This window comes from Mustela nigripes, chromosome 3 (assembly GCF_022355385.1).
Source record: "Mustela nigripes isolate SB6536 chromosome 3, MUSNIG.SB6536, whole genome shotgun sequence".
NCBI lineage: Eukaryota > Metazoa > Chordata > Mammalia > Carnivora > Mustelidae > Mustela > Mustela nigripes.
Window position 1 is genome coordinate 154034118 of NC_081559.1, and position 27988 is coordinate 154062105.

Below are 27988 nucleotides of genomic sequence, written 5' to 3' on the forward strand. Positions count from 1 at the left end.
TCCCCACATGTAAATAGTGTATAAAATCACTACCCCAAGTCCCAAGATTAAATAAAATGGCACGCATAAAAGTTTTCAGTCAAATGCTCAAAAAAAAGAAAAAAAAATCTGTTCTCTATTAACAAACTGTGCCAAAAAGGAAGGGTGTGGGGGGTTATGGGAGGAATGGGCAAACTGGGTGAGGAGGGGGTTGGAAGATACAGGTTTCCAGTTATGGAATGAAGAAGTCATAGGAATAAAAGGCGCAGCATAGGGAATGTAGTCAATATTACTGTAATAGTATTATATGGTAGTACATGTCAGCTACACTTGGGGCGAGCAGAGCATAACATATAGAGAAGTTGAAACACTATGTTGTACACCTAAAACCAATGTAATATTGTGTCAACTATATTCAAATAACAAAATTTTTAAAAGACCCATTCTCTATTCATTTGCTTAACAAATTTTCACTGCCTGCCTATTAAATGCAAAGCAATATTGATTAATGTCTTCCCCTAACTTATCTTCCTAAGGTTTTTAGATAAATGCCTATCTTTATAAAAAAAAGTATTATACTCAAAAGTATGCCATTTTTAATATGTGGGAAATCGACTTACAGTTACCAAATTTTTCTGTTAGTGAAGTTATGGAAACCACTGTTAGAGACCACATCAAATTTATAAAGCAGTTTTCAAAAAAACATTTTTTGGTTACATAGTACATATTCACTATTTATGTTAACACAATCACTGCTTTGGACTTATTCTGTGGCTCTTAGGTTTAATTTATTTGTGAGTTGCAAAACCCATTATGTAAAACTCAAGAATGAATAAAAAGGAAAAGGTAAGTGATTGACAAAACTAACTGCAATGTGCTGACACAGTTCTGTGGCAATCACCTTCCAGTCCTGGAGGAGAGCAAGGTGGAGCCGGCAGATTGTGGGAAATGCAAAAGCTTTTTGTTCTTAGGAGCGCAGAGTAGAAGGAGGTAAGAGTTAAAAAGGTGAGTTGCAAAATCTCTGTCAAATGTGAGTTACTGTGATTTGAAGCATGTCTACCGCACTAGATTCTAACTTGGGCTTTAATTCTGGGGCTTCTTCTGCAAAACAAACAAACAAACAACAACAACAAAAAAAACTCAACCAACCAACCAGTATGGGTTTGCGCATGATACATCCACATCATAAAAATGAATGATCTATTTCAAGAGAAAGGAAACTGGCGCCTGTCACCTGTAATTTGAGTTCCGCCATAAGGGCTGAATATGTGACTCACAGCTTCCCCATGACTCAATGTGCTACGGGAAAATTGCCTTCCTAAGTAAAAATCCTCTACTTGTACAGAAAATCACAGCATGTATAAAAGTGATTTAGGAACACCCGCCCAAATGATATATGTTCTAATTTCCAGTGTGATAATGTATAAAACATGGACTTGTGCTAAAAGCAGTACTTCTGGGCACCTGGGTGGCTCAGTTGGTTGAGCAACTACCTTCAGCTCAGGTCATGATCCCAGGTCAGAGTCCTGGGATGGAACCGCACATTGGGCTCCCTGCACAGCGGGGGACCTGCTTCTCCCTCTCCCTCTGCTGCTCCCCCTGCCTGTGCTCTCCTGCTCTCTCTCTATTGCACAAATAAATAAAGCCTTTAAAAAAAAAATAAAATCAATACTTCTGTTTTCAAACTAATGGCTTAAGTAATTCTACCTATAACAAAAACTTTTTTTTTTTTTTTTAAACAATTAGTGGTTAGCAGAGGTTGGGGAGGGGAAAGTAGGGTATTATTGTTTAATGGGTACAGAGTTTCAGTTTGAAGTGATGAAAAAGTTCTGAAGACAGATGGTGGTGATGGTTACACAACATTGTGAATGTTACTTAATGCCACTAAACCACCCGCTTAGAAATGGTTAAAAAGGTCAGTTTTATATTACATATATTTTACCACAATCAAAATTTTAAAAAGTGTTATTAGCCTCAAAAATGAAAACACATAGAAGAACAATGTATTCCTGGTTGTAAATCCTTGCTCATCTGGACGGATAAAAAAAAAAAAAAAAAAGAAATCTCTCAAAGCAATTATGTCAAAATGAGCAGCCAATTAGATTAAGTGAATCATTAATGTAATTAAAAACATTTTGTCATTGAAGAAAGCCCCTGGTCATGCCAAGAGGTTATACCTATGGAATTTTATACACACACACACACACACACACACACACACACACGACTAAGAAAATAATAAATTTGTAGAACCTTATCTTTATTAGTCAAATAGTACAAGAAACCAAAGTGGGAGGATCCATACATAATGCACACTTGAGAACCCTGTTACTACAGAACTCTCAGACTTAAACATGCAATCTCCAGGTGTGGAGTGTATTAGAACAAAACAGCTGGGAGAACAGTCCATATTGTGAATCTCCCACACACACTACCCCTTTCCCCAGAAAATTGGGCTCATTTCCATTTGCTTACCACCAGTCCTAGTACGAGGGTGCGGACTCTCTCTCCTATCTCTGGAGAAATGTCATTGCCAAACTGCTGCAGGGTAGTAAGGAACCGTTTCAGCTTACTGAGCTGCCGGGCGCCACAGGCTGGGGGCAGCTGTTGATTAGCCAGAGAAGAAGAGGAAGAGGAGGAAGGCCCATTGCTAAAGCCATTGGGCGGCGAGGGGGCGCCATTCAAGGCTGTGGGTGAATGGCTCGTGCCATTAGTTACTGTCGAGAGCACAAAATCAGAAAGAAAAAAAATAAATAAATTTACAGGGAATATGCACAAGGAAATTATAACCAAGCTTCATTCCCTTTAAATCTAGTGGATTGTGTAATTTAACAACTGTTGGGGGTTTGCTGTAAAATGCTCTGACTTCACAGGATTACCACAGGTTCGGGTCCTCTGTAACTAAATGAGCCTAAGTCTTCACCCTGCGTGAGGGTATTCTACACGGAAGCTGGTAATAAATGGGAGTCGGCTGTAACACAGGGACAGCCCTGCCTCCCATGTGCACATATGCCAACCACCTGAAATGTTTCAAACACAGAACAAATAGTGGTGGGATGTCAGCCTTTTGTCACAGGCTTACATCAGTATAACGGGACCATTCCTTTCTAAACTGTTCCCCCAGAGAAAGTGTACATTTGGTGGAGACTAAATTTATCACTGAACATTTTTAATCATGTTTTGTACACACAACTGACAGCTGTGTTTATAGAAATAGGACTTTCAAGTTTTAACCTTATACCACCCAATTAGAAGGCTATTTTCTCCCCCTCATATTTCTTAACCACTTCTTTAGGGAAAATGCAAATTTTGCATAAGAAGCCAAATGGATATGGTAATTATCAAAGAGTTATTTCAAGAAATCGAAAAGGGACATCTCATTCCAACTAATAGCATGGGTGGGTGGTAATTTGATAACTTCATTTCCGATAAAATTTATTTTAACAACAAGATCACTCGTAAGAACAAGACTGGAAAATCTGGCACATTCCTCACGGAAGACAATGTTGATTTTATTGTATTAAATCTATTAATTCAACAAACTCATCTTTATCAAACCCATCTTTTTAATAGAATGTTGACAGCTTATCTCTAACTGTGGTTGGAAGATGTCGTAAGTACTTTATTCTTCTTAAAAGTTTCAAGATAATGAAATGGTCCCTTGTCCCAAATGAGCACCAAAGTACCCTGTCATGGAATGATTGCTCACTAGGACCTCTCACAGGAGACATATGCCTATCCCTGTGGCTTTGGGTAACAACAAACCAAATACAAGATGACAGGGTAACAAGTTGGCACCGGCGCAGCCTCCTGTTCCTTGCACGTTTGGAAAGGTCTTTTAAATGACAGTGTGACGCTGCCTAAACAGCCTGGGCTGTGTATTTTGCCAATCCCTTATAATCCCATGGATCTATCTGTTTTTGTCTGTTCGTTATTTTTCATTCATATAGACTTCACGGCACATGGTCTGTAAATAGTATTATCTGCAACAGATAGCATTTATTAGTTTCACAAATCCTTTATGACACTTTTGACCAGGATTCTGAGACTGAATGAAAACAAAGCTATCCACTATCCCTACTGGAATATATAGGAAAGAAAGAGAAGTTACTCTCTGGTCAGAATGTTCTGTCCCTTTCTTTTCTGGGACAACCCAGAAAGCAACACACACCACTGATTCAGAACACAAGGCCTGAGTCAAGCTGGAAGTAAGTAAAGATTTAATAAAAGTCTGGCAGGTTTGAGACAAGAAAGATGCTCCTTATTTCAGGAAGTTTTCTGTATGTGACTGTTGCTTAGAGCCCTACCCTTCTAACTTAAGACTGCTAGATTTCAATATTATTTGCAAATAACAGAAGAAAGTAGCATTAGAAGATCAGAAGCAACCTGGAAATAACTGTAGGATATTAACATGTTGCAATTCAAAATGTACAAACTAAAATAAGGAGCTACACGTTGAGTCGAACTAAAAGTTACAATGATAAAAAATGGAGTCATAGACCCAATGAATGCTGTATTCTTCACTGCAGAAATCAAAGCAGACTACTACTCTGAAGCAAAAATGGAAAGGCAGGCAAATACTGGCGGTCACACAAACTATACTGAAGATGCTATACGTCTGCAAAGGCTTAATACCTGCTCACTGCCAATTAAACGATTTGGTGGCAGGGAGGGGTGCTTCATGTCTGTGGAACACATTGTTGCTGGATCTTATTTTCCCTTAATTTTCATATTCAGGAAAAAAAATTTAGACTTTAAAATGCAAACAGGAAATGCAGAAATGCCTACTCACAAGTCGTCGGCGTAAATGAACTGGTTCTTGGAGCTCCTTGAGTTGTGGGGGGAGGTGGCATGGTGGGAGGAGTCAGCCTGGACGGGGTCTTCACATCCACAGGTGAGTCTGGCATCGTGGAGTGCTTCTCAGTCCGATCTGGAGGACGCCACCATGAACAGGTTATTTTACTCCTTAAGCAACTTCGTGGTTTTTTGTTTCTTGTTTTTTTGTTTTGTTTTTAAGTGGGGCTCCTCTTTTTTACAAGCAAGTGAACAGAAGAAATCCGACATCTCCTATCAATAAAGTAGGCTTATCTACTGAAGTTTAAATCAGGACTTTATCATCCAAACCCCACTTAAGAAGGTGTAGCACAGATGGCAGGACCTCATTTGTAACTGGGTTATTTTACATCCTATTGTTATTTCTGGCTTGGGCAGATGCTACCTTGGTAGTGTTATATGCAAGAGCACAACTTCACTGGAAGCTGAAGCCAACATTAGCAAGAGCTAAAAAATAGATGGGGAAGTAGAATGGTAATAAACCCTTTAGCTCAGAAACGACACAAATCTGAAGTCTGTTAGTCAGGTGAGATACTTGTAGGAGCCAGCATTTTGCAATGATTTTTCCGTAACACCTGCCATTCCTTTTCCACGCTCCATTTCTGGCCTAGTAGATGAAGCAGGTTAGGTCTCCCAGAGACAGCGCACACAACAGTGTTTCTCTGCCCTGCTTGAAAAATCGCCACTACAAAAATGCGGTCTTTTACACAACGAAGGTAAACTAATTTACTCAGAATCTGTGAGTTTACGAACCACCATTTTAGAAAACACGAGACCAATACTTCGATTAATAATCCCACGCAGAGTAAGAATGGAAGAACCCCCAAACTGACAACTAAGAAAAACTGGAGACCGTCTCTCCCTGTATTTTTCATGCATGTGGGACAGATATGGAGAAACTTCCTGATTACCCAATAATGAGCATTTGAGCTTCAGGACTGTTTTCTACTAAGTATATTTTTATTTTTCCTTTGAAATTTTGAGCTGCTTTTGGGGGCGGGGGGTCAGTCAAATTTGTTTAACAAAGCGACAGATCTCCAGTTTTTTTTTAAAAAAAGTGGGTTTCATTTGTTCCTTCAGATCCAATTTTCTACAAACACCGTGTGCCTGTGCACACACGCCCCCCCCCAAATGTCTGAGGTGCCTCTTACAGTCTCAGATGCAGATGGTTCTCTCTTGGACTGTTTAAAATGTGACAGAGACTACTGATCAAGAAAGAGTCTTTTTAAAACCTTATGATAACCAGAGGCAGAAATTCTCAAAAATTACTTAAAAGTCTGTTCTTTAAAAATGAAAAATCCAAATTACTACTATGGCAATTCCAAACCTAGCTCACACCTTTATTCAGAGCCGATTCGTTAAGACTTGGGTAGCAAGAAAACATAACATTTTCCGGTTGAAATATACCGTATTAGGGAAAATGTGATAAAAGAATGAAAATATAATCATCATTCTTAGAACAGCACTTCGATAACCCAGCAGCCGTGTCTCCAGTTCTTAATCTCGACTGCTGGCTGAGGAGCAACTGTCCCTTCAGTAAATACGTGTTCTGACTGAAATGATGGTGAAAACACACCATGGAGAGCATTTCTACCTTTTTCTTCCTGTTCGTAACTCATCTTCATACTGCAATTCCAGAGCATTTAAGACCTAGAATCAGTAAATCACTTACTCTAGGAAAACACAGAAGTTAGGCAGGTTTAAAACCGCTTTTTCAATGGTTAAAATCACTGCACAGTCTACTCACCTCAACCAACCTCAGCAACAAGGGAATAAATAGCTTTCCGCTTATGTTGCAGCTGAGGGAAGAGGTACGGCAGCAAATACAAGTCTCCCTAAATAAAGGCAAATATTTCTGTCATGCCAAGGAAGGAGGGATCGAGGGAGGCTTGCCAAAGTCGGCTGGGAGATAACAGTGGGAACTGCTGGTCCATCTGGTTTTCATTCTGCTAACACTCACGCTGAACTGTGAGAGAAGGCAGTCCAGATACACAGATTTGAAGCACGTGGTCGCACAGACAGAGAGAGGAAGAGCAGGAGGGGGAAGGGGAAGTGGGAATAATGAAAAAAATAAATAAATAAAGCAATGGAAGGCAAAGAGGAGAGAGAAAAGATCAACACAGGGAGAAAACCGCCTACGTGCGGAGAAAGTTACTCAGGATGGCTTTGTCTACCCCAAAAAGCAGACCCTGAGCGGGCACAGCTCCTACACTGTACTTACCTCCATGTACCTCCTGGGCAAAACCTAACCTGGAAAACATATCTTAATCCCTGTGTGTCTTTACTCCGTTTGCCGACGCTAAGAGAAAAGGAAACGAGCGATAAAACTGACAACAGGCCTTCCTCTCCAAACTTAATAATAGTAACAACAACAACAACAATAAAAGGTAGATGAGTGATATTGTTGCGATTCTTCAAATGATACTGATACTTGAAGAACAATAACCACTAAGCCAATAAATAGCAAAAACAAAAAACAAAACAAAACAAACAAACAAAACGCACCGCTGCTTCTAACAGGAATATATCTATCCTAACTGGAATATACGTATACTATGTATGTACTTAGGATTTTGACTTTAGCCAGATTTCTGTGACGGTTAGCTTCACTCTGATCAAATGGAGCTCCAACCCAGAGGTCCTACAAACTTAGACAAAGTGGGACCATATGTAACTCATTCTATGCTGTTCAGTGCAATCAATCCAGGATGGGGACCGATGGTGAAGTAACCAGCCAGGCCTAACCCGGTACACGTACACACACACACATACACTCTCTCTCTCTCTCTGGAGTAGAGAGATTTAAGATAAATTCAGAAAATATGTTTCAAGTATGCGGAGTTCTGTTGCATTTGTTTTGGATTACTTAAAAAAAAAAAACATTTTGAAATATATATTCTTGAAACTTTTATAGCAAACAGCAAAAGGGCTATGATTCAACCACTGAAGTATTTCACTCTACTTCAAATTAGAGGATACAGTAAAACCAATATTAAGTTAGAATATTTCTTATGCAATTTTTTAAGTTTCTGAAAATTATACTGTTCTTAGACGTAGTTTCTATTTTTAGTCCCTGTAGGGGAATACTACATTTATTGAAAGATTGACACAAAATGATAAAAAAGAAAAGAAAGAAAGAAAGAAAGAAAACCAGTCTCTATCAGAGCAGGAAGATATATATAATTGAAAGGACTGACTTTACTTCTACCTTAAGGATTCTCACCACTTCTAAATAAAGATCTCCCCTATGGGGTAACATTTCAACTCACCTGGCAAATATCCAACACATATGTCCCAAAGATGGCTGAAACATGGAAGAAAATGTGGCATATATAAATACATTACTGATACCATTTCAATATCCAATTCAGTGTCAAGGCCTTCTAGAAGTGGTATGTTTTCCATTTCCTTTTTTCTTTTTTTAGGTAAAAAGAAGAGGTATGGCATAATCTACCATAGCACTTATTTTACTTTTAGTGAGTTCAAACAGTTCCAGATGTGCTTTTAAGGTAGGAAGACGAGGCATTCTGTATTTGCCTTGTTTACATCCTATTCTAGAGATGATTTGGGTAAATAGGAAGTTCAGGGCTGGTAGACAGAACATCTTTCTCTCCGCGTTCATCATGGCAGTTATAATAGAAGAATTAGCTGTGTCCAAGGAGATGTTATGGATTGAGAAACCTCTTGGCACATAAGCAGTTCAGCCAGAGTTAGTCTGACTGGAGTGAGCGAGCACCAGCTATAGGAGCAAGGAGTTCAATAAAGCGGAGTAAGCCCAAGAGGAGCTCAAGTACTACCACCAGGAAGGAGAAGGCAGTTAGGGAGGCACAGAACTAGGTACAGAATTTTTTATTTCTATGCAAAACACGGCACAGACCTGACAACAGAATCACTTAGTGACTCCACTGTCTGCGTGTGAGACACTGTAAGAGACCATCCACAGACCGGCATGGTGTTCACCCAGCCTCCACAATGCTGCCATCTCATTTCCCTGCTGAGCCCTTCTAGAAAGTTCATTCCTGCTCGGAACCCTTGAATAACACCTGAGAATAAAAGTCAAATGCTAACATTTTACACCTGAGGGAATGAGACAATGGATGACTATTTGGAATAGTAGACGAATTTCCCAGTGAGGACAGACTTGGTTTCAAACAGAGACTCAGCCCTTAGCAGTGGGTCCTCAGGGAAGTTATCTGGAAAATGAGTTCCTCAAAAGAATAGGGATACAATCCTCTCTGCCTCCTCAGAACCCTGACACAGTGCGTACTCACGTCAGGCACCAACATGTGTGATCTCCATTCGCTTGGGCCTGCCTCTTTGTGATCCATTCATGGCTTTATTTCCAATGCCTTCCCCCCACGTCTATGCTCTATCTGTACAGGGCACCTGGACACTCCCTGGCTTTTCTGCCTCCCTTTTTGTGTTGTTGTTTCCTTCAACCTAGAAGGATCTGCCCCATCTACCCCATTCTTCGCTGCCCATTACAGACCCTCTTACAGCTCTTCCCAGGTGCCCAGGCACCAACCACATCATGCTGGCTGGGCCTTTATTTTAGCATTTACCACAGCCTATGTGGACAATAGTTGTGTGTCTATATGTATGTGCGTGTTGTATACCCAATCACCCCAACCAGGGAAAACTACTTGATGGCATTTCTTCAAACGTTTCATTTAAAAGATAAACACACAACCATCAACAGTCTATAAATATATAATTAGAAAATCAAATGTAGGTAACATGGGAAAATGTTGGGGACCTGAAATTGAGTTCGACTCTGTGATCACCTCACATGGTTTTACATGGTTAAGTGGAAGAAAGATCTGTTACCTCACATCTTATCACAGGTGTTTGATGATGACCCCCCCCCCAAAAACACAAATATGACCTTAACTCTTTCATCATTTAAAATCTTCAGGAGGGAGCGTCTGTTGTCCACAGAATACAATATAAGCTCATGACTTTAGCTTACATCACAGATACTATGGAGTTCCTGCTGAACAGCCCTTCTCCCTTTTTTTCTTGCTGGAAAAGTCCTGATTTTGCTCAGGTTGTCCCATTCCCCTTTATCAGCAACAGGTTTCAGAAATGAGGGCTGTGCTCCAATTCTGGACAAGGGGTCATGAAGGGAGGCCTATGGAAGACGTTTTAGGAAAGACTTCCTCACTATCTAATCAGAGACCCAAGGAAGAAGCAGACCCTCTCCTTCCGATAGGCACCGTTATATCCGCAATGCCTTCACTTCACTTCTTTGGGGTCTATTTTTTGTACCCATAAAATTAAGCATCTTAGATTATATGACCTTGGGGATCTTTTGCAAACTCTAATATTCTCTGGTTTCTTTCTACAGATACAGCTTATGTTCATTTCAAATGCAAAGAAGACTACACAGAGAACATAAATCTGACAATAAAGGGACCACACAATTATTCTGAAATTGGTGATTATAACCAAACTTCCTCTGTTCACATAAATATCTATGTCCATAAGAACGTGTCTGCATAGAAATCTTTACCCATAAACATGACAATTAACATCTACCTCTTGTTTTCAAATACACCATTAATTCTCATTACTAAATCTCTACCAGTGATCTGGTTATGAAATAATCCTACCAATGTCCACTTGTCCCTGTTTAGTTAACTCACTTTCATAGCCCAGGTTAAAGGGAGTACTCTACACTCACTTTCACTTCCTCCTCATTTCCCATTCTTCAAGTACTTCCAGTGGACACCTACAAGACTGTCTGCCTAGAAAGTTTCCCTCCCCATACTGGGACCTGCCATAACTACTAATCTCTTAACTACCATGGGAGTCACCATGTTCTTTCATGACCTTGTATGAAGAGACCAGCAGCTGGCTCAGTCACAGCAGCTCATCCAAGATGGGCAATGTCAGTCATTCTCCAAACATTTTTACCTATAGATTTGAAGGAAGAAAAACAATCCCACTCCAAGAGGTCAAAAACTGCACTCCCTACTGTCCTCCATTTTGAGAAAGCAGGTATTTCATGAAAAAGGCGGCAACTAACAGGCAGAAAGAAATGATGAGAAATGGCATGAGAGTATCCTGATAGTGCTAGGTAAAAGTCATCATTCTCCTAGATCTTTGGGGCTAGCAGCATCTCTAAAATTCCTTCAATGTGATCTTCCAAAGCATCTACAGTTTGCAGTCTATCTATCCCTCCTTTGCCTAAAAACTAGTTTGAGTTACTTTTTATGTGAAACCAAAGAACTCAGACTAAAATAATAGTGGAATGTAACATCAAGATAGCCTCCTAACTCCCACTGAAACTCTTCAATGATCTCTTCATTCTTAACCAACAAACACTGGGACTTTACCTGGCACCTTCGTAACATCTGATACCGGTTCACCACTCTCTCCCTTTTGAAACATGGTCGTCCCCAAGATTCCACAGTTCCAACGCTCTCCTCCTTTTTCTCAGGCCATCCCAGCTGCTCCTTCTCAGTTTCTTTTATGGCTCACCTTTCTCCACCTTTGTGATAAGCACTGATATCTCCCCCAACGTTCCTGCATAGTTCCTCTACAAATTTTCACTCTATACCTTTTTCTTAGTGACTTCATTGGTGCGCTGATGGTCTCCAAATGGCCCTTGTGTGGATGACCTCCCATCCCCAAACATCCAGGGTTTAATCCCTTCCCCAGCCTGGAAGGAGGGATTCAACCCCTCCCCATCCATCATCTCTCACCTGGTCTAATCAACAGCCCACTGAATGGTCTTCTTGCCCTGTACTATTCATCTCTGGTCCATTCTCCAAATCACATTGTCCAAATCACATAGTCATTTCACCACGTATGTCACAGCTGTGATCAGAGATCTTACTCCTCCTTAACTCCTCTTCTTAGTAATCTTCAAAGACCTTTTGCAATGTTAAGCATAAAGTCCATGTGTCTTAATGGAGCATTAGAAGACCTGTGGGACCCATCTGATTCCTTTAACTGCTCCAGACTCATCTTAACTCCTCACTTCCACCCCCATCCCCACCTCTGAACTCTGAACTCCATATTGAACTAATGCAGCTTTAAATTCTTGTGGGTCAATCAGGCCGCATCCTTTACCTTCCTTAGAATATTCTCCACTCCACTGCTGCCTGGTGAAGTCCCCTGTTCCTTTAAAACTTCTTTTGTGTGTCACTTCAGCCAAAGAACCCTCCGCTGATCCAGAAAGGCCCGTCTTCCCTTACTACCCTGTCTAGATCCCTCTTGTAACGCTGACCACACTGTATTTAGAACCAAGTCAGTCTCTCCACCTACATCATAATTTATTCAAGGATACTGAAGACATCTTACTTGTTTTTATATTCTCAGCACTCTACACAGTGCCTGATACACAGAAGCTGTTTGGTGCATTTAGTATTTTAAATGAATATGGATTGCTATAATGTCATAAGGGATGTCTATAGTCATAACCTTGAGACTCCAGAACTTTCAAGAGATATGATAAATTTAACTTAAAATCATCTCCATCTTTGTTCTATCATCCTAAAAGAATTCTAAAAAGAATTTCTATATTCTAAAAACACTAAATCACCAAAGATAAATCTAAAAAGACACCAGTAAATTATTGAATTCACCAGCCTTTCAGTAATCACAACATATTCTCTAAAAGCCTTTTATATAATATTTTTAAAAAGGCTATGTAAGGCAATTTATATACATATAACCCACAGTCACCAAAAGCTCCCTTTTTGACAGTAATTGTGCAATCATACATATGCACATTCAAAATGAAGAGAAAAGCATATTATGAACCCAAAACACTATTTTTTTCCTACATTCCACAAGAGTTTCTGCTGCTTGTCTATGGATGGTGGGATTACACATTATTTTTAATTTCTTGCTATTTTCTCATTTATTCAAATGTTCTACAATAAGAATGTTTTATTTCTACAAGCAAGAAAACACACACACAAAAACCAACTTATTAGGATAAGTCACCTAGAATCTGGCACTGGGTACTGCACCAAAATCTCTGCATGCTTTGTCTCTTTAAATCTATGAAAAGGTATTACAGATTTTTTATAAAAAGGAACTGAGGCCTAGGGAGGTTGGACAATCTGTGCAAGACTACAAGCCAGAACCTATTCCAGGCCTTCTTAGAGTTCAAGATCATCTAAAACCAACGTTCTTTTATACGTGATCTAGGAAACTGAAATAAGGACACATTCTATAAATGTTAAATGGAGAGTAAGCATCATACTAGAACCTCATCTTCCAATATTACTGTACTGACCACCTGTGACCATGTAAATTTTAATTCAAGTTAAGAAAAATTTAAAATTTAGTTCCTCAGACACATTAGCCACACTTGAGAGTTCAACAGCCAAGGCTACACAGTTCCACAGCTGTGGCTGGTGGCTACCCTATTAGGGAACTCGGCCCTGGAGTGCTTCTGTGTTCGCAGAACCACGGCGCAGTACTAGAATCATGGCTCCATGGCGGAAGTCCTGGAGGTAACAACGCAGACTGGAAGAGCAGGGATGAGGAAGGGTGAAGCACTGGCTCCACCCTAAACACCTTCAATCCCACTCAGATCTTTTGCTTGATTTATAAATTGTGCTTCTGCAGAGGATTTCATTTGGTGGTTAAGGGGTAGAAAAAACAACGGCTTGAAATCCAGTGACTAAGACAAGGGAGCTCTCAGCTCTGAAAAAGGTGGGAGTGGAAGACAGGAAATTAGTAAGGCCAAGAACTCAGTCCTGTGATGAGCCAGTTCAGCGGCTGGACCAGCAGCTAACCTGGAATCCAAGGGGATAGCCTAAAGACCAACTTCATGCCTTTAAAGAGCATGAACTTGGGTTAAGACGGGAGACGGGCAAAAGAATGAAGTGGATCCATACTAATCTACCACTATTTCTAGAAAAAAATGGTTTCAATAATGCTAGGGTCATGTGCTTATGGGGACAACAATGGGAATTTCCCTGCCCTTCCTCTTGAGTATTTTTATCTAGCTAGTGCTGGACATATTTCTCTTGGTTCTGAGTGTCTCCCTAACCACAGTGTCAGCTTTGAGAAATTTCTACCTCTACATGTTAGTTCCTTGGAATTGTCATCTCCCACAGCTGTCACCACCTTTACTCTTGTGACTCCTGCTGCCAAGTCTAAGAACCACTTCCTAGAGGCCCCTACATGGTTATCAGGCAGCCCAGGGTTTAGCTACCCCACTTCAACCAGCACCATTCCACATCTATGTGCTTTATGCACTAGTGTTCTATTTAAGATTTCCTTCAGGGGAGAAAAAAAAAAAAAAAAGGGGTCTCCTGTTTGAGAAGAGTTTGAATCCCCTGGCACAGGCAGCCAGCAAATGTTTGCCACGTGGCAGTGATAAAAATACTTAAGGAAAAACCAAATCACCCAAATGCACAGAAAAGTAACTCCTGCTTATGTAAGGAGCAGCCAAAGACATAGTTATAACCAAGGGTCTATAAACTGATCACATGTATCTGTAGAACACCCTGCTGCCAAATTGCAGAGTATTCCAGAAAGTGGGAAAAATCATTAAATAATAAGTGACCCAAACATTTCACAATCTTTCAGTATGGACAATTTTCTTCCAGTAATATCTGCCTTATTTGCCAGTTTTAAGGGCTATTAAGAAAGCTGTGGAGCTGCTGTAGGGGATGGTATACACAGCTAGCGCCTCAGGTACCAACATTCAGGTAAGAGCTAGTGACTCAAGGCAGAAAATGATGAAGGTACACCACATATGCATGTACCTGCGGCTGAATCTCAGACAAGGAAGTAGGAGCTCAAATGACTATTTGTTGAATTTAATCGAACATGCTCTTAAAGAAAACAGCCAGTACTGTTAGTTTACACATGATAGGCATTAGGAAACCACAGAGTTTTTAGGTAGTTGAGTGATACGCTCATTTCTGTCTTATATTATGGGTATATATGGAGCAGAGAATAAATAGGGAAAGAAAGGCAAGAGAGCAGGGGTTCTGGTTTGCGATAGCCTAGGCTGGAAACAGTACAGGCATCCAGCATGGAAATGCTCTTAAGAATGTAGGCAAGAAGATTCAGGAGACATTTTTATAGTCTATGTCAAATTTGCAGAGCTTGGCAGTAAAATAAAATTAAACCTTGAGCAAGGAGGAATCTAGAGGTTCATGGTAATGTTAAAAACCAAAACCAAAACACAGCAGGGAGAATCATTTGGAAAAAGGGGGGTTAAGTTAAATCATAGTTTATTTAGAGATACCCCTGCAAGACTCTGTTGTTCTTACATAAAACATCCTGAATGTCTTCCTCTTGTACATGGGTCACCATCAAATTATTCTTCCTCCTAAATATGCTTCTCCATCACAATGAGCACCCTCAAGGACCACCAAGGCTCCCTTGGACTTTCTCAGAATCTAGCCTAGCAAAACCCTTCCCCCTATACCGCAATCCATTTATCCCACAAGAGGTGGGATGATCTTGTTAAACACAGAAGTATTCACTCGCCAAAATAAAAGCATTCATTCAAAACTACCTGAGCCATCTACAAAGTCCCAGGTACTGTTTTAGACACAGAGAAAAGACAGTGGACACAAAAGAAAACCACAGCCCTCAAGAATTTTACATTATAATGATCGGATCAAGTTACTCCCCTCTTTGAAGTGTTTCAATGGTCTATCATCATGCTCAGGGTAAAATCCAAAACCCTTCAAGTGACCTACAACTAGGGCACCTGGGTGGCTCAGTTAAGCAGCTGCCTTCCCCTCGGGTCTCCATCCCAAGGTCCTGGAATCAGAGTCCTGTACCTGGTTCTCTGCTCTGTGGGGAGCCTTCTTCTCCCTCTCCCTCTGCCCCTCCCCCTGGCTCATGTTCAATCTCTCTCTCTCCCTCTCTCAAATAAATAAAAAATCTTAAAAAATAAAAAAAAGGTGACCTATAACTAGACAGGTTTAGTCTCTGCTGGCCTCTCCTATCTCATCTCACATCTCACTGGTCTTATCATTGGTTGCAAGCCTCACCTCACCTCAGGGCCTATCAGCCTGGGAAAGCCATCTCAGCTCAAACTCACTCACTCCAGGAAGTCATCCCTGGTCCCTCCCCAATCCCCTGTATTTTAACTCTCTGTATCATCTAACAGATCTTTATAGGGCTAACTGCAACCATTATAAATAACCATATAATCACTCATTGGTCTAACACCCCCTGCCACACAGCAAAATGCTCTGTAATGGCAGGGAGCATGAACAGTTCACCTCCCACCATATATCAACTGAGTCCCACAAATTAGTACACTGCCGAAAACCTACCACAACAGGGGACAAACACAGATTTAAAAACATTTAAAAACACAGATCTGGAGGTGCAAGTAGAGGAAAGCAATCATATTCTTTATTCTCCTTAAGAGAGATTTCAAAGTTTCTTCAGTGATAGAAATAACAACCCCCATTTATACCCTCTTCCCTTTGTCAGTAGGACTTCCGACTGACACCGTGCCACCCACACCCCCCAACGAAAGGTACAAATTCCAGTGATTCATCCAAAATACGGTTCAATCTTTATCTTACTTGGGTTCTTAGCACCATTTGATCTGTTGGGCTGCTTCTTACTCCTTTTCTTCTGTGGTAACATTCTTCTAGTTGGCTAGGAGTTTTCGTGAGTGTTCCTGGACTCTGGCCCTTCCTCTCCACCTCGCCGCCTCCTCTTCTGAACTGGCTTCCTCCCTTCTGGTCTCTGATGCAGGCCTTCTCAGCTACTGCCAACAAATCCCACCAGCCCTATCTCCAGGTGAAGGATTCCCTCCTGAGAACCAGACAAGTCATCTAGCTTGCTTCCTGATGCCTGGACAGCTGTATTTAGTACCAAATCTAACAACTGCCTTAGGGAATCTGTGCCTCCTCCTGTCTATCAACTTCTGGCACAGCATCACTTTTCCTGCCCCTGACCAAGCCCCAAACACCACAACCCTGTCCTCAGACTCCTCCCTCCACACCATCCTTCTTCCATGTCCAATCCAATCCCGTGGTATCCTATCAATTCCACTCCTAAATACTTTTAGGATCCACCCTTAGTGCCCCTCTGGCCTAGCTTTCAGAATCTACAGAGCCTCTGAAGGGTTTTCTCTACCTCCAGTCCCTCGCACAAAGGCCCCTCCTCCTTGCTTTTAGAGCAGTATTCCTAAGACGAGAATCTGACAGCATCATCCTATAATATGCCTACACTGTACAACCTACCTAAAATCTTTCTACAATTATAAAAGTTGGTTGGGGCAAATGATGAAGGTTCCTATCTTTTCGACTCAATCTCCAGGGTCTACACAAGGATCTTACACATGGGAGGCCCTTAAATAGTCTGCATTAAACTATTTTCTTTTAAGATTTTATTTTTGTTATAAGTCCTCCCTACACCCAGCCCGGGGCTCAAACTTACAACCCTGACTCAGGAGTCACACGCTCCAACGGAGCCAGCCAGGTGCACCCTAAATTATTCTTTGAAAACTTAAATTGTCAAGATGTCCATTCTGTCTCCGATTAGGATATACTATAGTCATTAGATGTAATGCAACCCCAACCAAAATACCAATAGAATTTTTCCAGAATTTTACAGATACTGAGAAAGTCAATCTGAAATGAAATCGAAAACAGCTAGGAAACTTTGAAAATGAAGTGGAATGAGGAAAAGTAGCCTAGCATTTATTAAAATGCACCACAATGATAATAGTTTGGACAATGTGCTACTGGTACAAAAATAACCACTAGAGCAGAATAAAAGTTTAAAATAAGCAGAAAAATATAAAGCTCCAAAACAGACACACACTTACCTAAGAATTCAGTATATAATAAAGATGACTTGTAATATTAGGAAAAGATAAAGCAATTCACCAAACTTTCTTAGGAATTACTAGACAACAATTTGGAAAAAATAAAGTAAACCCCTTTCTCATACCATATATCCAAAGTCATTCATATCCATATGAATAAAATCTTTAATATAAATGTTTTTAAAATACTAAATATATAGGTAATATACTAAGTATGTAAGTATATACACAATTTAACCTTAGGATTAATAAAGAGATTCTAACCTTGATAAGAAAGGCATAATGAACAATGGCACTTATTAATAAACTTGAGTACAACAAAAAATATCATAAACTAAATAAAAGGGAAGTGGCACCCAGGAAACAAGTATCTGTAAATGTGACAACAATGGATTCACATCCTGCATATGTAAAGAGCTCCATCAAATCAATAATTAAAATTTGAAAGCCTCACAAAAGTTGTAAAAGAGTAGAATAGGAGTTGCACAAAAGAAATATAAATTACCTACAACCCAACAAGGAAAAGAGTTTAACCTCACGGGTATTTTTTTTTTTTTTAATTAAAAGAAGATACTCTTTTTCATCAAACATATCGACAGACTTTTTTAAAATGACAACATAGGATTACAGTACAAACTGACACTTCAACTGGCACACTTTTGTAAAATGATACCAATTTTCTTTTAGGATAACAGACAATATGTATCCATTGTCTCCAAATTATGTATATCTATTAATAAAGCAACTCCACTCTTTGGAAATTATCCTAAATAAACAATATCAAGTGTACAAAGGCATTTATACTGAAGAAGACTGGAAATAACTCAATTGTCTAACAATAGGCATTTGGCAATTCAAATTCTAATAGAACCGCACAGTGGATCTTAACAATGTGTGTATTTACATGGAAAGATCTTGAAATATACCGAATCACAGGAGTAGTTACAAGATCTATTTAACAACAACAACAACAAAAACTATTTTAGGACAGTTACAAATGGATGGATGTGTGTTTGTGTGTAAGTACAAGTCTGGGAGAATACATATACAAAGGCTCTACATCAGAATATGAAGAGTGGTTATCTCTTAAGTCAGTGGTTCACAATGAAGCAGAGCTTTCAAGTTACTGTCAAATAGTCATGCTGTGAAAAGCCTCTTTCTCTTATATTTTTGGCTCAGTTTTAACCATGTATTTAGACAATTCTAAGACCCTCATATTTTCTCCTTGTAACATCTCTGAAGCTGGGACGAGTACTACAAAACCGTAGAGTCAATGCACTAAGCCAAAGCGCTTAGTGGCACCATTTTTTTTCCTTGGTGCGTGATTCACAAAATAACTGTGCACCTTAAAACCGGTTTAGGTAAATATAGCACACCTAGCTTTTTCTAGGAATAAAACTATTCGTGCAAAAATGTAAGGAACAATATACATTCTTTTCATTGGAACCCTACCAAGACCGTTCAGCTTTGGATTGAAAGAGTGAAAAGCTGAGATTCCAGAAGACCGAAAGGGGAGCGTCCAGGAGGTAGGGTTCTCTACAGGGGCTACAGCACGTGAAAACACTTGAACGCATCACAAAGGTAGAAGTTCTTATTCACCTCAGAATCCCAGTCATCTAACAGTATCTAACATCAATGTTTATTGAATAAAGGAGCGAATGCTATTTTAGTAATAAATTCGTCCACACACAGTAGCAGACAGAAAGAAGAAAAACCTATGGGTCATGGGGTGTGGGAATCCACAAGTCTGCCAGAGCACTGTTAAGGTAAAATCCCCAAATAAATTATCAAATTCTTTATAAAGCACATGCTCCTTGAACAGCACCCTCCAAATAAAGGAATTCCAATAAAAAGCTAAGTTGTCTAAAAGGGTTCCCAAAGATAAGTTTGAACTGTCTATGAATTCTATTAGCAAATTCTTTATATATAATAATATTTACATACCAGTTGAGAACTGAAAGTATGTGTTTAAGTATACATTTCTGCTTAGCTTAATATAGTGAAAATATAAGGAGATCAAAATAAATTCTGCACAGTTGTAGGAATTTCACATTCATCATTTCTGAATAGATGCTGCCTCGGTTAATATTTTGCACAATACAATTTTTCACGGAAGCCCATAACTTTATTTAAATTAATAAAGTAATTCCGAGAATGTGCCTTAATTAATGAATAGCTAATAAATATTCCCAAAGGACAAAAGCTCAGGTTCCATTTACCAGAGAAATAACTGTGTGTGTATATTCCAATGCATCTAAGTAAGTCTATTTTCACCTCCTGTATTTCAAGACCCTTTAAAAGCCTATATACCTTTTAATCTCAGGAAAACCAATGGGGGATGCAGAACTATAAAATTCTTGATAGCTACAGTTTGAATGACACATTTTTACAATTCACATACCACCTTAAGTTCCTATGTCTCAACTAGACACATAAATAAATTCAAGTTATTAAGTCCTTAATGTAGCTTCATCTGTATATATACTTTGAATGTGGGTAAACATGTTATTAAATTAAGATGACAGTCTAAATTCCCATCCATTTACTAGGAATCATTTATATTTCATATAGCACTAGAGATGTCTTCTCTGAGCTCATGAAGAATTATAATGGAGAAAAATCAAACCAAACGTTGATGGACAACTGCAGAGAGCATTCATTCTATGCACAAATGAAAAATGTTGCTGGCTAGAGATCTATAAGATCATTTTAAAAAACACAACTTTCTTGACACCGTCAAATAAATTAATCATGAAAGTAATAAATGTCTAAATATAAAGGAAGTTGTTCTCACTCAAGGATCATCACATTATTACTAACTTCTAACAGTAACTCAAATTAGCATAGATCCAAAATCATCCCTAGGACCACTATGACCACTACCGCTCCTTTAAAAAACAAAGTGGGAGAATTTTTGGAACAGGGCAATAGAAGTCCACCATAGATGTTCCCTGGAAATGTCGACATTCCCTGACTGGCATGGGAGTAAATAACACTAGGAATCTCTATTTTAATGGGTCAAACAAGCACTTAGTGAGCACATTACCCGTCTCAAAAGTACTAGCCAGGGCATCTCAGGAAAGTTCCTGAAGCCTATAAATCATTCCACATACCCTTAATCTTCTTTGAAAACAATAACTTAGTTTTAGAAGTATAGACATGCAAGAAAACAAGAGATTTACCCCTGGTAAATAATGTTTGATATGTCTCCTTAGGATGACTCGAGGCAAAATTATTAAGTCTGCCAGGTTTAAGTTCAGTCTCCCTGTTTTCCTTGGTTTTTCTTTCTATTAGTATCTTCCTCTATGCTGTTCACCTCTAAGAAATCTGGAATCCTTATCCTGTTCCTTTGCTAAAGAAATCAAAGATACTGTGACACCCACCTACACCCAAAGTCTGGAGCTTTACTCTGGTCCCCAAATGTATTAATTTCTAGGACTAAAATTGCAGTAGTCATTTAAACTAATCCATATAACGTGGATGACTAGTAACGGTGGCTACACACACACACACACACACACACACACACACACTCACATGCACACTTTTCCTCACGGCTTAGTGAATCAGAATTACCTGAGTTGAAGGAAAGGGGGAAGGATAGAGGAAAGGCAGAAACACCCAGTGCAATTGAGTGGAGGGAATGTATTTTTATCCCATTCCTCTCTTCTGCCTCCCGCTGAATACATTACCAGGTGCTCAGTAACAGTTGCATTTCCAGGTAATTAACAAACAAATGCAATCCTTCTCTGCCCTAAACTGAAGAATGATCTGCTACAGGTCTGCTACTGGGACTTCAGAAACCGAAGAAGTATCCACAGGAAAGACACAATAGGGTCACAAGAAGTAGTTCCTAGCAGTTACCTACTCACAGATAGCATCCAAAGAAATTGAATGTCCATAAAATGTGTATTTATGTATATGATAAATATTAAGAAAAAAACTACTTTTTCCCTTTTCTCCTCTACAAATGATTGGCTCATTTTCACCTTCTCTGTTTCAACATCAATCCTTCCCTGACCATCCAATCCCAAGCAGGTTCTTCCACTTTTTCATCAGTTTCCTTCACAATACTTAAAAACTCAAAATTCTTTTGCATTCCTTTCTTTCCAGTTTAGTGGGCTCCCAGACCCAGCAGTGTCTGGCACAGAAGTACTCCAAAAGGTCTGCTGAAACAAATGAGGAAGAGAGGATTCTGACTTTCAATGAGGGCTACAAGAGAATGTGAACTGGTTATAAACCCAGTGAGAAAAGAAATAGGGAGGTGTCATGAACCAGAAACACAAAAGGAGGGTTAACAACCATGAGTTCATGCTGAGGTCAAGGTTAGATGTGTAGTATGATAAAGCCAAAGAGGAAAAGCTGAACAGGAGAGAGAAAATGAAGTAAGTCTGTCTTTCCAGACTGAATGTGCCCCAGCACGTCCAGCTGGGTACAACCCCAGACAGACGAGGTGAGGCAAGAAAGTCATTGGGTAAAAAAAACAAGGGTGCATTAATCTTAGAGACATCGCTCGACTCGCCTCAATCCTCCAGAATCCAAATTCTGATAACCTCATGCCTTTCTTAAGAGAGCAAAGTGAGGTCATCAGGCATAAATCACTGTAAACCCCTTCCTCAGAACCCGGGCTTACCTGCACCTACACCTTGAGTTTCAGAAGAGGCAACGTCCCCCTCTAAGGGCTTTGCTCTACCAGTCATCCCACCTTCTTCTTATCTTCAGTCTGTCTGGCTCCCTACCGGCTTCTTCCAAGAACCTATGCATGTTCAAGTCTCTCCCACCAAGAACAGACAAAACCCTCCCTCCGAGTCCATGGCATTCCCTCCATTCTCCCACTGCCAGGCTTTGAGGGGTCATCGCTTCCATCCACTTTGCAACTGACCACAAACAAGCCCCAACAATGGACAGGGGCTTCTGGTAACTACCCTCCCTCCAGATGGCCATATCCAAAAAGCAATCTTCACTCTTCCCAATTCCTGGCCCCTCTAGAGTGGCATTTCACACTGTAGACCACACCCTCCCTGAAATTTTGCCCCCTGGTTTTAATGACATCCAACTCTCTCTGCTTCCTTGGTATTTCCCAGGGTTCAAGGCTGTCCTCTCTTTACAATATATATATTTTCTTCCTGAGTCACTCCAAAGGTTTTGGCTGTCGGAAGTGACTTCGAATCAAGATTGCCAATATACACACCGCTATGAAACAAACCTATGATCCAGCTCCTGATGGAATATCTCAGTCATTATATACCAGATAAACCTGGAAATCATTCTTCAAAGTCAACTGTCTTCTCTTGATGGATTATTTCTTACTCTAGTTGATGGTAACCAGTTGCCCGAATCAAACTTGAGATAATCCTCAACACCACTGCTCCCCACCTCCTGGTCCTATAGCCAACTGATGGCTAGAGCCCTGTGGTTCTCTTTAGTGAGTACTTCCAGAGCCTGCTGTTCTCTTCCCACCTTCCTCCTTCCTCACTGGCAATGCAGCCAGTCATCGCCCTATCTCACCGGGCAGACTGCAAATTTCACCTTCTTCAACTTACCCTCCACATTACTCCCAGAGTGATATTAACATTCAAACCCAAAAATACAATTTGGCTAAGAAGCCCACAGTGGCTTCCCTTTCTGCCACTCCCACCTACAAGGTAGATGCCTCCTTCTGTTACTTTCTCATGCTGCAAGTTCCAGCCATGCTGGCTCATGCCTTAGCATTTCTGCTTCACATTCTCCCCTGTATCTGAAATGTCTTTTGATGGCAACAAGCTTGTGATCCTTTAAGGTACAGAACAAATGCCACCACCTCTGTGAAGCCTTTCCTAATTACCCCTGCTCCACATTCAAACCCAAAGGAGTTGATGACTCCTTTCTTTAGACTCTACTTTGCATATATCTGTTAAGTGAATTTAGCATCATCTATTACAATCGTGTTTGCAGGTGTGCATCCATGTGTGTATATTCTATGCATACACAGAGGTACACACTTCCTGTAAAAAGCTAATGTCCTATAATTAATTTCACCCCAGCATTCCATAGGGTGCTTAGTACAGAGCTGGATCTCCATAAATGTTTGCTGTCAAACTGCTCTAAGTTGGAAATGCTGGGATTAAGGACAACAAGATAAAGAAATCCATCAAGTTAAAAAAGAAAATGAAAAAGAAAGGGAAAAAGAAAATAGCACTGCTACATTAGACTCTGCCCTGTGAACCAACTGGGAATTTGGAGTTCTGGCTCTACTGTTCTCCCAAAGCTCTCTGCTTCTTCCCCTATCATAAGGTAACCACCTTATTTATTAGACATTTTTGTATGTACCTTCCCTGCTTGGGGGACATGCCACCACCACTACTAATACTGTCAAAATATCTTCATAACAGTTGTATTTACTGAGCATTCATTTACCAAGTGCCAGGTGCTTTGCTAAATGCTTTACATGTGTTAACTCATTTAATCTTCACAATAAGCTAGTACAATGGATGTTATTAATATTACCATTTTACAGGTGAAAAGAACAGAACCTTAAAAAGATGAAGCCGTGTGCCCATTGTCTCATTGCTAAAGAACAGGATTCAAAGCCAAGGAGTGGACTTCTGGGCCCGGGCCTCGGAGTACTGTACTGTATATACTCCTGCGCTACAGAATCCGACAGGACACTACTAATGATCCCCGCCGATCAGCCCCCACCAAGTATAGTCATCAAGGCCCCCAGGGTTCCGAGGAGACATGGGTTGTATCTGACTCTTCATTACTTGGCACATAGTGAGTATTTGGTAAATATTTCAGCTGAATTAAAGACTCTTAAAAACTTTGGGCGAGTGTTTTTGTCCGTCCTTCCTTCCTTCCCCCCTCCCTTCCTCCCCGCTCTCTCTTTTTCCTGTAAAATGAAGGTGTGGTTCTTTAAGGTTTCTTTCAACTGCAAAAATTCAATGGTTTTATCATAGGAAGGTAATTTGCTCCCCGCCTAGAATAGGATAAGGACACACTCAGAAGAGTCAAGTCAGGTAACCAAGAGGGTGGGTTGGGCGTGAGCAACCTTGACTGGAATCCTAGGTCCTCCTCCTAACTTGGGCAAATTCCTTGATCTCTGAACTTTTATTTCCTCACCTTAAAATACGGGTGGGCCTAGTACGGGTCCACTACTGCCTCAGTAAGTGACTTTGAAGATTAAAAGAGAAAATATGGATGTGAAACACATATACGATGCCTAGAACGTACACAAGCACGCCTACACGGCAGCCATCACTTCCTGCAGCACTCAGAATCAGAGCTTAGCTGATACACTCTCACACAAAGGAAAAGGTGAGTGTCCACTCATGGAGCAAACACAGTACTCTCATAGGGAGACTGTCCTACTTCATTATTTTACTGCCTTCGCCTGTGTTGGGGGATTCAGCATGTGTTCTAAAGAAAAGATGAAGCAAACAACTATATTTTCATTCCAATTTATAGGTTTTCTTTTATCGCTTTCTCCTCGAGTCCTTATTTCTTCATATCCAGGGAACTCAACCAGACTTCAACATCTCCCATTTCCCATTTCTCTCACTAGAAGACATATTTTTTATTTGTTATAAAAAAAAAAAAAAAGAAAAAAGTTGGATCAGTATAGAAGAGGAATCTTCCTAAAGAGGAATCTTAATGCAAACCAATTTGTCAGACCTCTTTGCTAGCTCATCTCTTTACAGAGCATCCTGCCTCCTCAAAAAAAAAAAAAAGAGAGAAAAGTTTCCCCCAAAGTTAATTTTATTCAATTTTTAAAAAATTATTTTAAGAAAATTAACATTCATTATCTTAGATTAGCCTAAAATATCCTCAAATGCCTCCACGCCAAGTTTATGAAATCCCCCCCCACAAAAAAATCTAGTTCTTTATCCTTGTCAAACTTCAATATTAGCAACCAAGAAAAATGTACTAAAAGGAAAAAACCATCTCAGTTCTAACAGGCTATCACAAAACTACAACTTTATAAAAAAGCTTCTATAATTCATTATCATCTCATAAAATGTAATAAATATACACAGATACAATTTTAAATAAGTGAAAATAAAAACTAGCATAACTACCTTATATTTTTATTATAATATAGACATAAAAGGTTATATTAAAGATGGCATAGGTAAAATATTTTAGTCATATTTTCTTTAGAATTTTGAGAAGATGGTATTAAAAATTCTCATACCTTAAAGCTGAATTTATCCCAAATTGTCTAAAAAAATTTTTTTTATCAGATAGTGTTTGTTTTATCCAACTGCCAGTTTTTATTATCCATGATAACAGGAGTCAGGATGGTATAAATAAATAAATCAAAACTCACACCAAGCTCATAGTAAATTACACAACCTTCTGTGCTCTCAAAAATCCTCATGAACCAGCATTAACCAATTTCAATTTTATGTTTTATTACTGCTCTTGCTGATTCTCTTGTGTGGAAATTAATTAGCGGCGAGATGGGCAAAAGAGAGGCAGCAGAAGAGAAAAGGTCAAAATCAATCCACTCTGAATAAACAGACTGTAACTGATAGTTGGCTGTTTTCACATTTTTGTGAATGAGAAAACCAACATGACTTCTACAAGGTCCCACAGAAAGGCAGCTGTGAAGAAGTCAACGCCAGACTGGGAGCATATCTACGGAAAAAAATGGCTAAACATGACCAAGAAGGCTAAGTCTGTTGTGTCCTGATCAGTCTTTCCAAGAGATGGTAAGATGGGCACAGGGCGGGGGGACGGGGTACTTAGTAACCAGTAAACTCTTATTTCTTCTTATTTCAACCAACTTCATAACCCAGGTTTGCAACGTACAGAGAGCAGGTGTCGGGTAAATCTAATGAGGGTTAGATAGAATGGATATTATTTCACTATCACTATCATCACCAACCACTCATTAATTGGGGGCCAGCAAGAATGGAACTCTCTTCGTGACTTCATTTCATACTCAAGAGAACCAGGAGAGCAACCTGAGGCACAATGAGCCAGTCAACAGAGGGCAGATGAGGAAATCCTACTCAATTTTGACCACAAAGCCCAAGCTCTTAAGCAATAGGATTGTTCTCTACCTAGAAACCACATTGGTTCAAGCAAGGACACTGAGGAGTCAACTAATTCCACACTGAGGGTGTTCTATACAGGGTACAAGCAACAGGAACTAGTGGTGAAACACAGAGTCTACATAGGATATTCAGAAGGGAAAGGCGAAGGTGTCACCATTAAAAGAGATGTGAGTATAGCTTTGATGGTCACTTGAAGCAACAGAAACGCTCTCTCGAAAGACAGGAGAAATATAGGTCTAATGAATGGGAAGAACATGAAAGTTAATTTCCAATGGGAATTTATGCATGATCACCACAAGCCATCCTGTAATTATAATGAAATTTCAGAGCATTGCTCAAACACCATCCAGTATTTTCCATTTTTCTCAAAATTGTCTACTCATTGTAGCCATGTACAATCTAATGTTCTCAACTTCAATTTCTATCTCAGCTCCTCACCCAAGCTATTACCCTACATTTCCAACTGTCTGCAGAATAGCTCCCGTAAGAGTCTGGAGCTCAACTTTTCAGCGCGTGTACCCTTTCCACAAAACCCCTTCTTCCTCCTGATATCCTCAGCTCCACGGAGGCACAGCCATCCTCTGCCAGTTACCCAGGCTTGAGAGGTCAGCAACACTCTTGATTCTGCTCTCTCTTTCCCTCTACAATGATAGCATGAATTTGAGGGATTGCTATGCCACAGACTCCCAAGTCTTTGGTGCTTTTAAATTCCTCCCATGCTGATCCAAACCATCCCTGCCTCTAGCAACCGCTTCCCAGTGAATCTCTACTTTTCCTGCCTCTCCATCTCTATGGCCATCATTATTTCAACTTTACCACTCCTGCGAGGCTTCGTGCTCTTTCAGGGCCGGGACCCTGTCCTGCTTGCTCTAAAACCCAAGCCGCGCTTCCCGCCAAGGCTTTCTCAGAGGCAGCACCTAAATATTTTTATATTAAAATGAATCGTCTCTACTACGTAGCCACCACAACTCACTTATGCTTTGAGATGACGCCAAGAAGCACAACTCCGTGCACTGGAGATGGGGCAGCAACAGCAGGAAAGTCAGGAATTTCAAGTGGGTCCAAGGAAATGACTGAGATCATTAAACTGACAGGAAGGACTGTGTGACACGGGAAGTCAACACCATGGCCTGGGTCATTGTGTGCCAGAGGACACAAATACTTCACTGATACCTTATTTCCTTTCATGGATCACTTCAGATGGTCTCTGCCTTGAAGAAGGGAGGAACGACTTGCGGGGTGGAGCTGACTTCTCACACACTAGCTAGCAGACACTAGAGTAATTTTGCAAACAGCTGAACCCATTTCAAGGGTACTGGAAAGCCTATGTGACAGACCTTACCCCATGTAAGGAACTTCT

General features: G+C 40.1%; 1 protein-coding gene across 1 annotated transcript in view; it reads right to left on the bottom strand.

The window, feature by feature from the left end:
- Nucleotides 1-27988, bottom strand: part of RUNX1T1 (RUNX1 partner transcriptional co-repressor 1) — a 128406-nt gene that overhangs the window by 51948 nt on the left and 48470 nt on the right. Inside the window, 2 exon segments of the mRNA XM_059394840.1 lie at nucleotides 2455-2696; nucleotides 4772-4909. Coding sequence (XP_059250823.1) covers nucleotides 2455-2696; nucleotides 4772-4909 — 380 coding nt within the window.